Raw genomic sequence first — 15,495 nt, forward strand, 5'->3', positions numbered from 1 at the left:
AAAGCTGTCCGCGCTGGGGCTCCGTAGATGACGTCACCCACATGTGAGAATATATGCCTGCTGTCCCTGGATAACACCTGTTACGGTAAGTAACTGTGCTTTCAAGGCCATTGGTGCAGCACAGATTGTCAGTGTTGCATCAATCTGTTGGAACTCGGAGCGATCTACAATGCGCTCAAAGTTTTTCAGCATTTTCACAAACAGGTAGTCATCATTCAGATAGACTACCAAGTAGCCATGTACTACGTCAACAAACAGTGGGGAACAGGATGTCTCCCTCTTTGTCAGGAAGCTCAAAAGGTGTGGAACTGGGCAATCTATCGCAACACCTTCCTGAAAGCTGTCTACTTTCAAGGAGAGAAAAACTGGCGGACAAATTAAGTCGTCTTCTGCAACCTCACAAATGGACACTCATTTTCTCACTTCTTCATATTTTTCTCAGTGGGGAACTCCTCAGATAGATCTCTTTGCATCGCTCCACAACAACAAACTGCCTCAATTCTGCTTCAGGATATACTCTCCTCATCACCTCGAGGCAGATGCTTTCCTTCTTGAATGGATGAATCGGTTTCTCTATGCATTTCCTCTGATTCTCAAGACTTGTCAAACTCAAACAAGAACATGCCACCATGATTCTGATAGCTCCTCTCTGGCCCAGACAACCCTGGTTCTCCCTGCTACTTCAACTCGGCACCAGGGTGCCTCTACGTCTACCAGTTTTTCCATGACAGTCAGGGGGGTCTACTTCATCCCAACCTGCAGTCTCTACACCTAACAGCTTGGTACCTCTCAACCTAACTGCCACTCTACAGTTTTCTCAATCTGTAAAGGACATTTAGAGGCTTCCAGAAAGCCTACCACTAGAGAATGCTACAATCAGAAATGGATTTCTACTTGGTGCACCATTCATCACAAGGAGCCTCAATCTACCTCCTTGTCTTCAGTTTTAGATTACCTGTTCCATTTATCTCAGTCAGGCCTCAAATTAATCAGGCCTCAAATCCACTTCAATTCGGGTCCACCTTGGTGAAATTGCTGCTTTTCATCAGCCTATCGAAGAGAAATCTTTCTGCTCATCCTGTGGTTTCCAGATTTATGAAAGGACTTTTCAATGTCAGACCACCTCTTAAACCTCCTCCAGTGGTTTGGGATCTTAATATTGTTCTTGCTCAATTGATGAAGCCTCCTTTTTTGTCTAAATGGATTCGGCTCATCTTAAATATCTCACTTGGAAAGTGGTTTTTCTTATTGCTCTTACGCCTGCTCGCAAGGTCAGCGGGCTACAAGCTTTAGTAGCGGACCCCCTTTCGCAGTATTCCATCATGACAAAGTGGTCCTCCGTACTCATCCTAAATTACCTAGAGTGGTTTCAGAATTTCATCTCAACCAATCACTTGTACTTCCAGTATTTTTTCCAAAGCCTCATTCTCATCCTGAAGAAACAGCTGTTCATACTCTGGACTGTAAGCACTCATCCACAGGTCTGCTCCTCAACTATTTTGTCTCCTTCAGTCCAAACAAGTTGGGACATCGATTTCCAAGCCCACCATCTCTCAAACTGATTAGCGGCTTGCATCTCTTTCTGCTATGCTCCAGCTGGACTGCATCTACAGAGTCGAGTCACAGCCCATAAAGTCAGAGCCATGGTGGCATCAGATTTCCTTAGATCTACTCCTATTGAGGAAATCTGCAAAGCTGCCACTTGGTCCTCGGTTCATTCTTTCACCTCATTATTGTTTGAATGCTTTTTCCAGTCGTTTCAGCCAGCTAGTATTACAAAATTTATTCTCCTGAATTGCCAACACTCCCACCATCCCATTCTGGTTAGCTTGGAGGTCACCCACATGTTGAATTGGCTGCCAGCTTATCCTGGGATAAAGTACAGTTAGTTACCGTAACAGGTGTTATCCAGGGACAGCAGGCAGCTATTCTCGCAACCCACCCACCTCCCTGGGTTGGCTTCTCTGCTAGCTATCTGAAATGAGGAGATGGGCGAGGCCTTGCATGGGCGGGAAGACATTTGTGCTTGAGCAGTATGGCAGTCACGAACTTTCTAAGTTCTGCAAGCAAATCAGTTTGCGAAGCTGTCAGCATCAGAGCTCTGTGGATGACATCACCCACATGTTGAATAGCTGCCTGCTGTCCCTGGATAACACCTGTTACAGTAAGTAACTAAGCTTTATTTGAAGCTCCCCATATTTTTTCCTTTGTAGTGGTTATAAAATGCTTTGGCATAAACTGAAGAGGCAGTACAGCCCACTATGGAAGGAAGCGGAGCTGAAGAAAATGATTTGGGGGACTTAAACCTATTTGTCAGGACTTGTATGTTAACGGAGATTGAGGTATCTATATTTCCCTTGGGTGGAAGCCCACCAGGGGATTGCAAGTTTTTGATTCAGCCCATCCTTGGGGCCTGTGATCCCAATGGGTTTAGTAGGAACGAAGGCTGTTTCCCTGCAGCTCCTTTCCCTGTGCTACAAGTACAGATGCAGCAGCTTTTGAGGGTGAGGGAAAGGTGCTTATCCCAGGACAAGCAGGCAGCATATTCTCTACATGTAGGTGACATCTCCGGAGCCCCCTAGTGAACGTTTTTGCAAGCAGACTTGCTCGAAGACCTTCAGGCTTGCGATTGACCCTCATATGCGCCCCTCCTGCCCTGCCTAGGGCATGCATCTCCTCAGCGTGTCCTCAGTTCAATATTTTCCGCAGAGCCGGAAGCACTGCTCCCTTACTTCGCACGTTCTCTTTGTCCCTCTTGCACTGCAGCTTATTTGGTTTGTTTCCTTTGAGTGTCGCTGTGCTTGCGTCTTATTTTCTTTTCATTTTTTTTCAGTTTGTATATTTTTGACCGGGTCCCTGGTCTTCCTTTGGCCGCCTGGCCTCGTGGGGTGTGGCTCTTTTTTTCTTATGTCCCGGCCTTGTTCCGGCTTTAAAACACTGCACTAAGTGCAACCGGGTTATCTCCATCACTGATCCTCATAGTTGGTGTGTGGAGTGCCTGGGTGCGGAGCTCCGTGCTGCATCGTATCCCCGTTGTGCGACTTTTGCAACCGCGGGCTCTTCGTCGGAGGGTGGCCAAGATTCGCCAACTCTTTGGCCCCATGGATCCTGCGGGACGGGCCTCAAGCTCGGCCTCTGCGCCCTTGGTGGGTGCCTCGGCCTCGAAGGCTCCGACCTTGGCCCCTCCTGCTACTCCAGCCTTGAGGTTCCTCCAAGCCTCTGGAGCTTCGATCTACAGCCTCCAGTCCTATCCATTCTTTGGTAGCATCAACTGCTTCTGTCTCAGAGGCGAAGTCTCCTCGATCTTCGAGATCTCCTTCCAAGCACAGTTCCCACTGACGATCGAGGCCTTCATCAAGGCATGCTTGCAGGCATAGTTCTTCTAAAGAACGACCTTCTAAGCCTCACTCTACTCCTACTTCAACTAGACCGCCAACTCCTCGTTCGAGGTCTCCACTTCCGAATCTTGAGGATGCAGCGGTTTCGATTGCTTCGTCCAAGTCTCCATATTCTTTTGCTGCCTTTTTTCCTGCCGAAACTTCATATCCGACCCAGGCTGCCTCGACGTCCTCGAGTCCTTCTCGAGGCAAAGCATTGGCGGATCAGGTATCTTTCTCATCTTTTCTTCATCAGATGGCTGTTGACTTGGATCTTCAATTAGATGCTGGTTCCAAATACTCTAAGGAGTACCTCAAAGTCGTGCATCTTCCTCAACCTCCAGCAGAGTCACTTAAGTTTCCTCTTCATAAGCTTTTGTCTCAGACTTTTGGTCGGTGCCTGGAGACACCTTATACCATACCGGCTGTTCCAGGAAAATTGGACTCGAGGTATAAAACTACATCGCAAAGGGTTTGACAACTCGGTTATCTCATCAGTCCCTGCTAGTTGAGTCGTCCTTGAAGAGGTCCCTTCTTTCCAAGGTTTATGCCACCATTCCTCCTGGAAGGGAAGGGAAAACTATAGACAAATTTGGACGTCGAAGCTATCAAAATGCCATGATGTCCTCAATTATAATTATATTTTTTCATTTTATTACTTATTTTGAGTTCCCCCATTTCTCTATTACCAAAATTCTTGACTTATACTCAAAAGCACTTTGAATTTCAGGAAGTCCTTGCTGCTTTATCTCAACTCAGATTACATCTCCTCCAGTCATCTTATGATGCCTTGAGTTGTCTGCCCAGGCAGCTGCTTGCTCTGTAGCCATGCTTCGCCTTGCCTGGCTTTGTACCATTGACATGGGCCCTAATCTTCAGGATCGCTTAACTAATATTCCTTGCGAGGGCAATGACCTCTTTGATGAATCCATCGAGGCAGCCACCAAGAAATTGTCTGAACATGAGAGATCCTTTGCTTCTATTGCCAGACCTAAGCCAAAGCCAGCTCCTGCCAAACCTGCACGCCTTGCTTCTATCTATTACCGGTGTTTTGCTCTGAGGACGGCTCCTTACACTCACCCTTCTCTTAAAAAAACAGCAGCCTCAGAAGCAACAAAAACCTCAACCTTCTGCTGCACCTAATGCTACTCAGCCTTTATGACTGTTTAAAACAGAGCATAACCTCCATCGTTCTGACTGTCGTCTTTTCCACCGATGGATGACTATTACATCCGATCTCTGGGTGCTCAACATCATCAGGGAAGGATACTCTTCACATGTCACTCAGGTTCCACCAGAGCTTCCTCCAAGAGAGTATCCTTCTAATCCTTCCCAGACCGCCCTTCTTCAGGAAGCTCTGCTTCGTCTCCATGCCATCGAACCAGTTCCTTTGGAACAGCAGAACAGGGGTTTTTACTCCCGTTACGTCCTTGTTCTGAAGAAGACTGGCGATCTGCGGCCCATTCTGGATCTCAGGGCTCTCCACAAGTTTTTGATCAAAGAATTTTGAATGTTGTCCCTTTTATCCCTTTATTCCCTTCTCGAGCAGAACAACTGGTTATGCTCTCTGGATATCAAGGAGGCCTACACATTTCCCCATTCATCCGGCCTCCTGTTAAGGTTTAGTTTAGTTTAAGTTTATATACCGCATCATCTCCACAAAAGTGGAGCTCGATACGGTTTATAGGAATTAATATAGAAAGGAACTCCAATGGAAAGGAGAAGAGCTTAGTAAAAAGAAAGAAAGAAAGAGGGGACTTAGTATAATGGAGAGGGAGGGAGTAGTTACATTTTAGCGAAAAGCCAGGTTTTCAAATGTTTTCAGAAGCGTTGGAGGGAGGTCGAACTTCGAAGAGGGGCAGTGAAGCTGTTCCATAGCTCGGTGATCCTGAAGAGGAGGGATGTCCCAAGTTTTCCTGTATGGAATATGCCTTTTAAAGAGGGGAAGGATAATTTGAATTTTTGAGTGGATCTGGTGGAGGTAGGATTCGAAGAGAGCCAAGATAGAAGAAAGAGGGGAGGAAGGATCCCATGTAGAGATTTGAAGGCTAGACAGGCGCATTTGTAGTGAACCCTGAGGATAGCTGGGAGCCAGTGAAGCTTAGACAAAAGAGGGGAGACGTGGTCGAATTTGCTCTTAGCGAAGATTAGTTTGGCCGCTGTGTTCTGAATCCACTGAAGTCTGTGAAGACTTTTCTTTGTTAGGCTTAAGTAGATGGAGTTGCAGTAATCCAGTCTGGATAGAATAATGGATTGAACGAGGACAGCGAAGTGTTGTTGGTGGAAGCAGGATCTTACTTTTCTTAACATGTGAAGATTGAAAAAGCATTTTTTTACTAAGGAGTTTAGGTGATCATTGAAGGACAGTGTAGAGTCAATGATGATTCCCAGAGCTTTGCTTGAGTGCTCAAGCTGCAGTTTGGTGCCAGAGGATAGTGGGATGAGGGTGGGTAGCTGATCTAATTTTGAACGGTGAGCGCCCAGGATTGGAGATTTGTTAATATCTCAGATTTCGGGTGGGGAATCTGCATTATCAATACAGAGTGCTGCCCTTCGGCCTGGCTTCATCTCCCAGAGTGTTCACCAAGTGTCTGGTAGTGGTAGCAGCAGCTCTACAGACCATGGTCTTCAGGTTTTTCCCTACCTCATCAAAGATTCCACATCTCAAGGGGTTATTGTAGCGAACCAATGGACTACCTGGTTCCTACAAAGTTTGGGATTCAAAATCAACTTTCCCAAATCCCAACTTCAGCTCTCACAGAATTTACAATTCATTGGAGCTGTTCTGGAAACTGTCCAACTCTGAGCATTCCTCCCACAACAACGCCTGGAAGCTCTTCAACTCTTGTCATACAGTGTCTTCCCAATCTTCCATCTCAGCGAGACACATGATGGTACTTCTAGGTCACATCACCTCCACAGAAAACGTGACTCTTTTTGCCAGACTTCAACTCGGAGTTCCTCAGTGGACCCTGGCATCTCAATGGATGCAGGGTTGCGACTCACTTTCTCAACACAAGTCACTCCTTCATTGAAGCAGTCTCTCTGTTGGTGGATGCTCTCTTCCAATCTCTCCAGAGGCTTGCTTTTTCAAATGCCCCCCCCATCAGAAGGTCCTCATGACAGATTCTTCAACCTACGCTTGGGGTGCTCATCTCGATGGTCTCTGTACTCAAGACCATTGGACCACTACTGATCGTCAGTGTCATATCAATCTGTTGGAACTCGGAGCGATTTTCAAGGCTCTCGACGTTTTTCAACATCTTCTTCACAACCAGGTAGTCCTCATTCGGACGGACAACCAAGTCGCCATGTATTATGTCAACAAACAGGGAGGGACGGGATCCGCCTCGCTTTCTCGAGAAGCTCTGAAGGTTTGGTACTGGGCAATCTGCCACAACACCTTCCTCAAAGCTGTCTACATCCAAGGGGTGAAGAATTGCTTGGCGGACAACTACATGGTGTGTTTTTCTCATCATAAGAAGCCTCAGCATTCCTCCTTATCTTCTGTTTTGGATTACCTTTTGCACTTATCCAATTCTGGCCTCAAGTCTATCTCGGTGCAATTGCAGCTTTCCATCAGCCTATTGAAGGGAAACCCCTCTTTGCTCATCCGGTGGTTTCCAGATTCATGAAAGGACTTTTCAATGTCAAACCTCCTCTCAAACCACCTCCTGTGGTTTGGGATCTCAATGTTGTCTTTGCTCAACTGATGAAGCCTCCGTTTGAACCAATTGACAAGGCTCATCTGAAATATCTCACTTGGAAAGTGGTGTTTCTCATTGCCCTCACTTCTGCTCGAGTCAGTGAGCTGTAAGCTTTAGTTGCTGATCCACCTTTCACGGGTGTTCCATCATGACAAGGAGGTTCTTCGTACTCATCCTAAATTCCTCCCTAAAGTGGTCTCGGAATTTCATCTCAACCAATCCATTGTTCTTCCAGTGTTTTTTCCAAAGCTTCATTCTCATCCTGGAGAAATAGCTCTTCATACTCTGGACTGTAAACGTGCTTTGGCCTTCTATTTGGAACGCACCAAACCACACAGAACTGCTCCTCAACTTTTTGTCGCCTTCGATCCAAATAAGTTGGGACATCTATTTCTAAGCGTACCATCTCAAACTGGATGGCTGCTTGTATCTCATTCTACTATGCCCAGGCTGGATTACCCCTACACAGTCACAGCCCATAAGTTAGAGCAATGGCAGCTTCAGTAGCTTTCCTCAGATCTACTCCTATTGAGGAAATTTGCAAGGCTGTGACTTGGTCCTCGGTTCATACCTTCAAGTCTCACTATTGTCTGGATACTTTCTCTAGAAGGGATGGACAGTTTGGCCAAACAGTATTACAAAATTTATTCTCCTAAATTGTCAACACTCACCATCCCATTCTGATTAGCTTGGAGGTCACTCATATGCGAGAATAGGCTGCCTGCTTGTCCTGTGATAAAGCACAGTTACTTACTGTAACAGGTGTTATCCAGGGACAGCAGGCAGCTATTCTCACAACCCACCCACCTCCCCTGGTTGGCTTCTCTGCTAGCTATCTGAACTGAGGAGACACGCCCTTCGCTGGGCGGGAAGGTGCATGCGCGGTGTGGTCGAATCAAAATTTCTGTTTCTTCAAGCAAGTCTGCTTGTGAGGCTTCCGCATCCAGGCTCCGTTGATGACGTCGCCCATATGTGAGAATAGCTGCCTGTTGTCCCTGGATAACACCTGTTACGGTAAGTAACTGTGCTTTTTCTTTCCCTGAAACAAGACTTAAAAACAAACAAACAACAAACCCATAAAATGACCAGTGTGCTGCTGGACGGTGCTTTTCTATCAGTCCCAGCCTGCAACTACCAGCCATAGCAAATGGTGAACTCGGGTGAGAGTGATTTTTCTTTCTTTTGCTTTTACTTGTGGTTGTTTCTTGGGTCTGTTTGGTCACTGGTGTTTCATTTAGGTAGTTGCTCAGTGGTTGTGTGTAATGGCGGCAGAGGTGTTCCCGCTGTGGGAAGTGGCGAACACCGTCTGGCCTCAGTTCAGCGGGTTGCGCAGACGGTGTAGGAGAGGACGTGCAGATCACACCTGATGCGTCAGTGGTTTCCTGCGCTGTTGGAAGTCAGACCTGCTTTTCCCATGCTCGCTGCTGCTGCCGTTCCGCTTCGGTGCAAGTCAGCGGCTGCTCCGGCGGTCAGCTGTTATGCTTCATCTTCTACCTTTGCAGGGCAGATTTCAGGGCAGGAGAAAACTTTTGCTTTGCAGGCTACATCGAATCGGTGGCGTTTTCCCTGGAATTTGTCATGTTAATGCACAAGGCCCTTTTAATGCAAAGCTCTCAGCCTGCTCAGCGTCCAGACTGTACTTTAGACCAGGAATCGGTCCTTCAGGCGGTGGACCCTCCTTTGGAGTCTCAGGCCACTAAGACGCAGGGTAGCGCCTATGGACAGCGGTGACCCTCCTTCAGACTTCGCCTTGTCTTTGTCTCGGCCAGAATCTCTGGAAGACGGGGAGGTGGCAGATTTAGAGCTTGAGGATGCGCTGACTAGGGAAGTGGATGATCCTACCGCGCTCCGTCGTCTTCATAGAGAGGAATTGCCGTCCTTTATTACCATGGCGCTGCAGGGCCTTAATATTTCTCCGCAGGATACCCCGCGTCGGGCTTGGCTAATCCTCTTATGGCGGGCACGAAAAAACCTGCAAAAGCGTTTCCAGTGCACGAAGCAATGCTGGAGCTTATTTCTGCGCAATGTGTAGTTGTTACTGAGGTGACATTGTATATTTTAAAGTCATTTGCCTTGACCTCTGGAAAAGAAACCCTAATACAAATGATCTTTTCTCTGTGTACAGTGTGCTTTGTGGTTTTAAAATTTTATTGTTGTTAGATCATTTTGACTCTCATTTTAAAAGTAGCTTGCAAGCCAAAAAAGTGTGGGCACCCCTGTATTAGAGTATATATGGTAGCTAACCTTTACAAGTACAGTACCTGCTCTAAAGCAAAGAACTTTAGTATACAACAAATTGAGCCTTAACTTTTTGAGCTGCTTGCTGGAATGCACTAGAATCCTGAATAAAATCTTAATTGCATTAATGCATCAAAAAATGAGAGCGAGTTCAATATTACTGTTTCTCAAGGAGTGGGCACAGTGGTTTAAAGCCACAGCCTCAGCACCCTGAGATTGTGGATTCAAACCCACACTGCTCCGCCAGGACAGTCCAGGAAAAAATGCTTGAGTACCTGAATAAATTCCATGTAAAACCATTCTGAGCTCCCTTGGGAAAACAGTGTAGAAAATTGAATAACAGTAAAGCAGGTGGAAAAGGCACAGTGACTTATCAGGCAGCCTTTTTGCAATCCATTAAACATTTGCAATTTAAACCAATTGTTGTAATAGGATTATGTTTTAAGGCAGAAAAAACCTGAAGTATTCATCAGTTTGCATCTAGCATGTGGGAATTAAGACTTTGGTAGTTGGAGGAAAATTTCTAGGCAAATAACATTAACTTATTTAAATTCTTGTCTCCCCCTCCCCCCCCCTTTTTTTTTTTAGGCTGATCAATTGACAGAGGAACAGATTGCAGGTAAATACACCATATCATATAAACCCATACTTCTCTTAGCTCTCCAGTAGGAGTTGTCATTAAAAGCAGTAAAAGATCTTCAGTACTTCCAACAAGGTGGTGGTTGGACACCTGAAATGTAAAGCTTATAACTTCTGGCAGTGTTTTATATTGTACAAGGAAGACAAAACCTTTTAAACTAAAATTTTTATAAACTGGGTCATCAACCAATTTGGAACTTGATTAAGAAAAGGATAAATACAAAATAACTTTTTGTTATACTTGTAGGCATAAAAGGCTTCTCTATACAATGTGCACATGCAGTAAGGTACATACTGCCTATAGCAGTGGTCTCAAACCCTTTGCAGGGCCACATTTTGGATTTGTAGGTTCTTGGAGGGCCTCAGAAAATAATAGTCAATGTCTTGTTAAAGAAAATGACAAATTTTACATAAGGTAATTCTTTTATAGTTTATAAATCTTTCCTTTTGTTTAAGTCTTAATAATAGTATTGTAATTTATAGCTAAAGAGACATATGATCAAGAAACTGTTTTATTTTACTTTGATCATGATAAACATACTGAGGGCCTCAAAATAGTACCTGGCGGGCCGCGAGTTTAAGACCACAGGCCTACAGTGTTTGGTGTGATCAGGGGAGTTGTTCAGGCCTCTTCAGTGTACTAAATTTTATTCCAGCACAAGCATGCAGCATATTATCACACATGGGCGATGTCACCGATGGTCCCCGGTATGGACACTTCAACCACTGAGTCTTTAGAAAGTTCATGATAGCCTGCACTGCGCATGCTCGAGTGCCTTCCCACCTGACATAGGCACACAGTCCCTCCAGTTTCTTGACTTCTGTGGAGCTAAGAAGTCTCATTTCAACTGTTGAAATTTTTTCTGCCTTCCCGCTTTCACGCTTGTGACTTTTCAGTCATTTTCTTTTCAGTTTCTAACTAACATGAAGAAAAAGTCTCTCTTTTTATCATTGTTGGCGGTTTCTGACCCGGTGGGTCCTCTTCCTCCACCTCAAGTCATAGCATTCGATTCACTGAGGTGGTATTCCCATCGATGTCATGGCCGTCGACAGGATTTAAAAAGTGCAATTGCTGTACTCGGGCTATTTCTGTGACTGATCCTCATCGGTGGTGTCTCCAATGTTTGGGGCCTGAGCACCATTCGGAAACTTGCATGCGCTGCTCTTTACAAAAATAACTTTGAAAAATTGTCTTCAGCAGCGACAGCTCTTCGGTGATGCCATGGAAGGGGAACCAACATTGTCACATACACTGACATCACAGGCTAAGATGACACTGAAACCTTCGACATTGGCAGAATCAACGACGGCTCCACTGTCATAGTATACCATCTCTTTGGGTAAGCCGGCTAAGAAGCCTTCCCCTTCACCCTCTGGGATGCAGGTCAAAGCTGCACTGAGTCAAGTCATGCTGACCTCACATAAGTCCTGTAAGTGTACGGTCCCCATTAGGGTGAGTGCCTCGACATCAGCATCTTCCTTTTCAACAGCAGCAGATGAAATCCAGAGACTAGTGGGATATTACACATCTACCAGCAAGTGGAGATAGAGAACTGAATAACAGATGGTCCCATTGGTTGGCACACTCTCTGTATCTTCAGTATTCTCTATCTCCAGCAGGTGATGGTTGCTTTTCCATTAGCTCCTGGATTCTGGCTGGCTGGTTGTTTCTTCTTCTGTTGATTTTTCTTTTCAGGTAGATAGGGTTGTCTGGCTGAATGGTGCCAACTTTGGGAGTTACACATGCTCCACCCTCCTCTCCGGTGGATTGAGGGGTTTTTTTTCCCTGTGGTCCTCTATTCTTCTTTCTGCAACAACAACAAAAAAAATTGGGGGGGCCAGAGTGCTGTTGCTGGACGGTTCTGTTCTGGCAGTTCCAGTCTGCAACTACCAGCTTGAGCAACGGTGGACTCTGGTAAGAACTTTGTTATAGCTTCTGTGCATTGGTGGTGGGGTCTGCCGGTTTGCTTCAGGGAGTTTTCGCTGACATGCGGTGTTCGGTTGCCTGCTGATTTTTGGTTTGCTTGGCGGTTTGGTCTGGGTATAATGGTGGCAGAGGCTATTAAAAGGTGTTCACCTTGGAAAGCAGAGAACACCATTGGGCCTCTGTTTGGCGGGTTGCACTGACGCTGTGGGGGAAGAGTTACAGATCACGCCTGAAGTTTCCCATGCGATTGAAATTTGGCCTTCTCCTGCACTCGCGGCCGCTGCTGTTCCGCTCCAGTGCACGTCGGCAGCTGTGCTGGTGGTCAACGGTTTGTCTTCTGCCTTTGCAGGGCCAGTTTCTGGGCAGGGGAGAATTAATTTGTCAAGGGCTCATTCTAATCAGATGGCTTTTCCCCAGAGTTAATGATATTGATGCATCAGGCCTTTTTGATGCAGAACTCTCAGCCTGCGCTGCCATGGGAGGATAATTTGGACCTGTTTCCTTTGCTTCCTGCCGGTAGACCTCCTCTGGAGTCTCAAGCGGCAAAACAGCGCAGAGTGGTGACTATGGACGGGGATGACCCTTTGTTTGGCTCCGCCTTGTCTCTGGATCTTCCAGAGGCCCTGGAGGACAGCGAAGTGGCGGATTTAGAGTTTGAGGATGCGCTGGCTAGGGAGGTGCATGATTCTACAGCACTCCGTCTTTTTCATAGGGAGGAATTGCCATCTTATTTCCAAGGCACTACAAAGTCTTCATATCTCGCAGCCTGATCCACAAGCGACGGGATCGGCTAATCCTCTTATGACAGGCACGAGAAAACCTGCGAAGGCATTTCCAGTCCACGAAGCGATGCATGAGCTTATTTCTGCTCAATGGGACACTCCAGAGGCTGGTCTCCGTGTGGCGAAGTATATGCGCCAATTGTATCCAGTGTCCAGCTCGTCCTGAGATAAATTTTAAGAACCTCAAGTTGGACGCTTTAGTGGCTGCAGTTACAAAAAAGACTACTTTGCTGGTTGAGGGTGGTCTAGTGCTCAGACATTCAGGATAGGGGAAGATTGAATCTTTACTTAAGCTGTCCTTTGTCGCAGCGGTTACCTTGCAAGCGGCGGTGTGCAGTTCCTATGCAGCGCGGGCTTGTCTGCAATGGGCACAAGGTATGGCGGATAAAATGATGGAGACGGGGATTGCTGTTCATCCGACTTTCCTGATTTGTAAACGGGTTTTGTGTATGTGGCGGATGCCCTCTATGATATTATTCGCACTTCGGCGAAGTAAATGTCACTTTCTGTTTCTCGAAGATCCTTAACTGGCTCTGTAACTGGGCGGCGAATGCAGCTTCCAAGCTTAGGTTCATGAGACTTCTTTTAAGGGTTGCTTGTTTGGGGATGATTTAGATAAATTAGTTAAAGATTTTGGTGATACCAAGACTCAGCGGTTGCCGGAAGATAAGCCTAAAGCCCTTTTAAAGTCTGTCTGCCAGAAATTGTTTCAGGGATGTTAATCCTGGGACAGCACTATCAGTTTTGCGCCATGCTGTTTGGCTTAGCCACGGCTCCTTGGACGTTCTCAAAGGTCATGGTTGTGGTGGCAGCGTTCCTTCGCCAGGAAGGGATTCGGGTTCATCCTTACTTGGACGATTGGTTGATTGCCACCACCACAACCATGACCTTTGAGAACGTCCAAGGAGCCGTGGCTAAGCCAAACAGCATGGCGCAAAACTGATAGTGCTGTCCCAGGATTGCAAAACGAAGAAATTTCTAATGTGGCAGCCAGATGGGAATGTGCAGATAAGCTTCCTTGAGGTCGAGAGCCATAAGGAATTCCCCCGGCTGAACAGCTGCTATGACTGACCTCACCGTTTCCATCTGGAAATGCCTGACTTGAAGAAAGTGGTTGACCCTCTTGAGATCCAAGACTGTCCTGACCGAACCCCCTTTTTGGGCACAACGAAGTAAATGGAGTACCGTCTCTGCCCCTGTTCCACCGGAGGCACTGGAATTACAGCCCCAATCTCCAGAAGAACCTGAAGAGTGCTCCTCACAGACTCTCTTGGCAGCCCCTGAACAAGGGGAGACCAAAAGAATCTGCGATGGGAGAGAAATTCTAATTTGTAACCTTCTTGAATAATGTCTGATACCCACTGATCGGAAGTGTCCTTGGCCCACTCCGCCAGAAAGGAAGACAGCCGACCCCCCCCCCCCTCAATGGCCGCGACAGAGGGAGAATACCTCCTGTCATTGGGAAGTACGTAAGGCCGGGGTCTGGGCAGCCTGGAGTTTTGTAGGACGAAAGGAAGTCTTGTGGAAACAGGCCTAGTATTATAGGAAAACCCGAAAGACGGTTTCCCAGGCCTATATCATTTAACATCCCTGAAACGATTTCTGGCAGACAGACAAAGGGGCTTTAGGCTTATCTTCCGGCAACCGCTGAATCTTGGTATCGCCAAAATCTTTAACTAATTTATCCAAATCATCCCCAAATAACAAGCAATGAATCTAGAGCCCCACCCTTTCTGGCTCTTTGATCGCAGTGTATGTTTTGCAAGTTTCAGCAGTTTGTTTGAGTTGGTAGTTGTGTTCTCTTTTTATATTTGCACTATGTTATGGGAAAGAAGTTTTTTACATATGGAACATGTTTCTGGTTCCGGATGCTTGGGCAAGGAGCAATACTGAAGATACAGAGTGTGCCAACCAATGGGACCACCTGTTCAGTTTTCTATCTCCACCTGCTGGTAGATGTGTATTATCCCAGTAGTCTGTGGATTCATATGCTGCGACTAGAGGAAAGAAAATCAACAGGTAAGAGCATAATTTTTCCTTTTTATTACAGGAGTAAGACTTTTCACTGCTCCCGTGGGGTGTTGAAAGGTCTTGTCTCCCCATTCCTGCGGATTTACTGTGGTGACCCGCCATTTACCGCGGTAAACGGTCCCCATGTCATTCTCTACTGATAAGTACTGTTGGAGAACACTGCAATAAACAGGTCTACTTTTTTTTAAAGGTATATAAAATTAAAATTAAGTAATCGACTTTGCTGTTCAAAATATCTGAATACGAGTATTTTTATGAAAAATCTTACACTAATCTCCTTCAAAGTAGTCCCCTTGGGCTGCCACACACTTTTTCCGACAGTTCTGCTACTGTTAGAAGCAGCACTGTAACACCTTTTAAGATTGCTCGCAACTGGTCGTTGCATTCTGCATGATATCTTGACTAAAATCTGGTCCCTTACAGGGACATTTTCAGCTTGGAGAAAAGATAAGATTTCACACGGAGCCATGTCAGGAGAATAGGGAGCCTGAGGAATCATAGATGTTTGGCCAGGAAATGCTGTATCAAATGTGAAGAATGGGCAGGTGCATTATCGTGATGGAGCTGCCAATTGCCTGCTGCTCAAAGGTCTGGCCGTTTGCGTCTCAGTGTTACAAAAGCAACGCAGAACCTCTTGGTAGTACCCTTGGTGATTCGCCGATCCTGCATCACCAGGTTCCTCACTTGGTCAATGACTATCTCATTTTGGGATGTTGAGGGCCTACCAGAACGTTCTTCTCTCAACAGATGTAACACTCCTTTATCTGTGTGGTGCCCGTTGAATCTTGCAGATT

The 15,495-nt window shown here is 46.2% G+C and overlaps 1 protein-coding gene across 2 annotated transcripts in view; it reads left to right on the plus strand.

Moving 5' to 3' along the window:
- Window positions 1-15,495, plus strand: part of LOC117356299 (calmodulin-1-like) — a 112,655-nt gene that overhangs the window by 34,724 nt on the left and 62,436 nt on the right. For both annotated transcript variants that reach the window (XR_004538613.1, XM_033935347.1), the window contains exon 2: window positions 9,911-9,941. Coding sequence is in view for 1 of the 2 variants with exons in the window: in XM_033935347.1 (XP_033791238.1) it covers window positions 9,911-9,941 (31 nt within the window). In the remaining variant the exon portion in view is untranslated. The remainder of the gene's footprint in view (window positions 1-9,910; window positions 9,942-15,495) is intronic.

Source organism: Geotrypetes seraphini, chromosome 3, assembly GCF_902459505.1.
Source record: "Geotrypetes seraphini chromosome 3, aGeoSer1.1, whole genome shotgun sequence".
Taxonomy (NCBI): domain Eukaryota; kingdom Metazoa; phylum Chordata; class Amphibia; order Gymnophiona; family Dermophiidae; genus Geotrypetes; species Geotrypetes seraphini.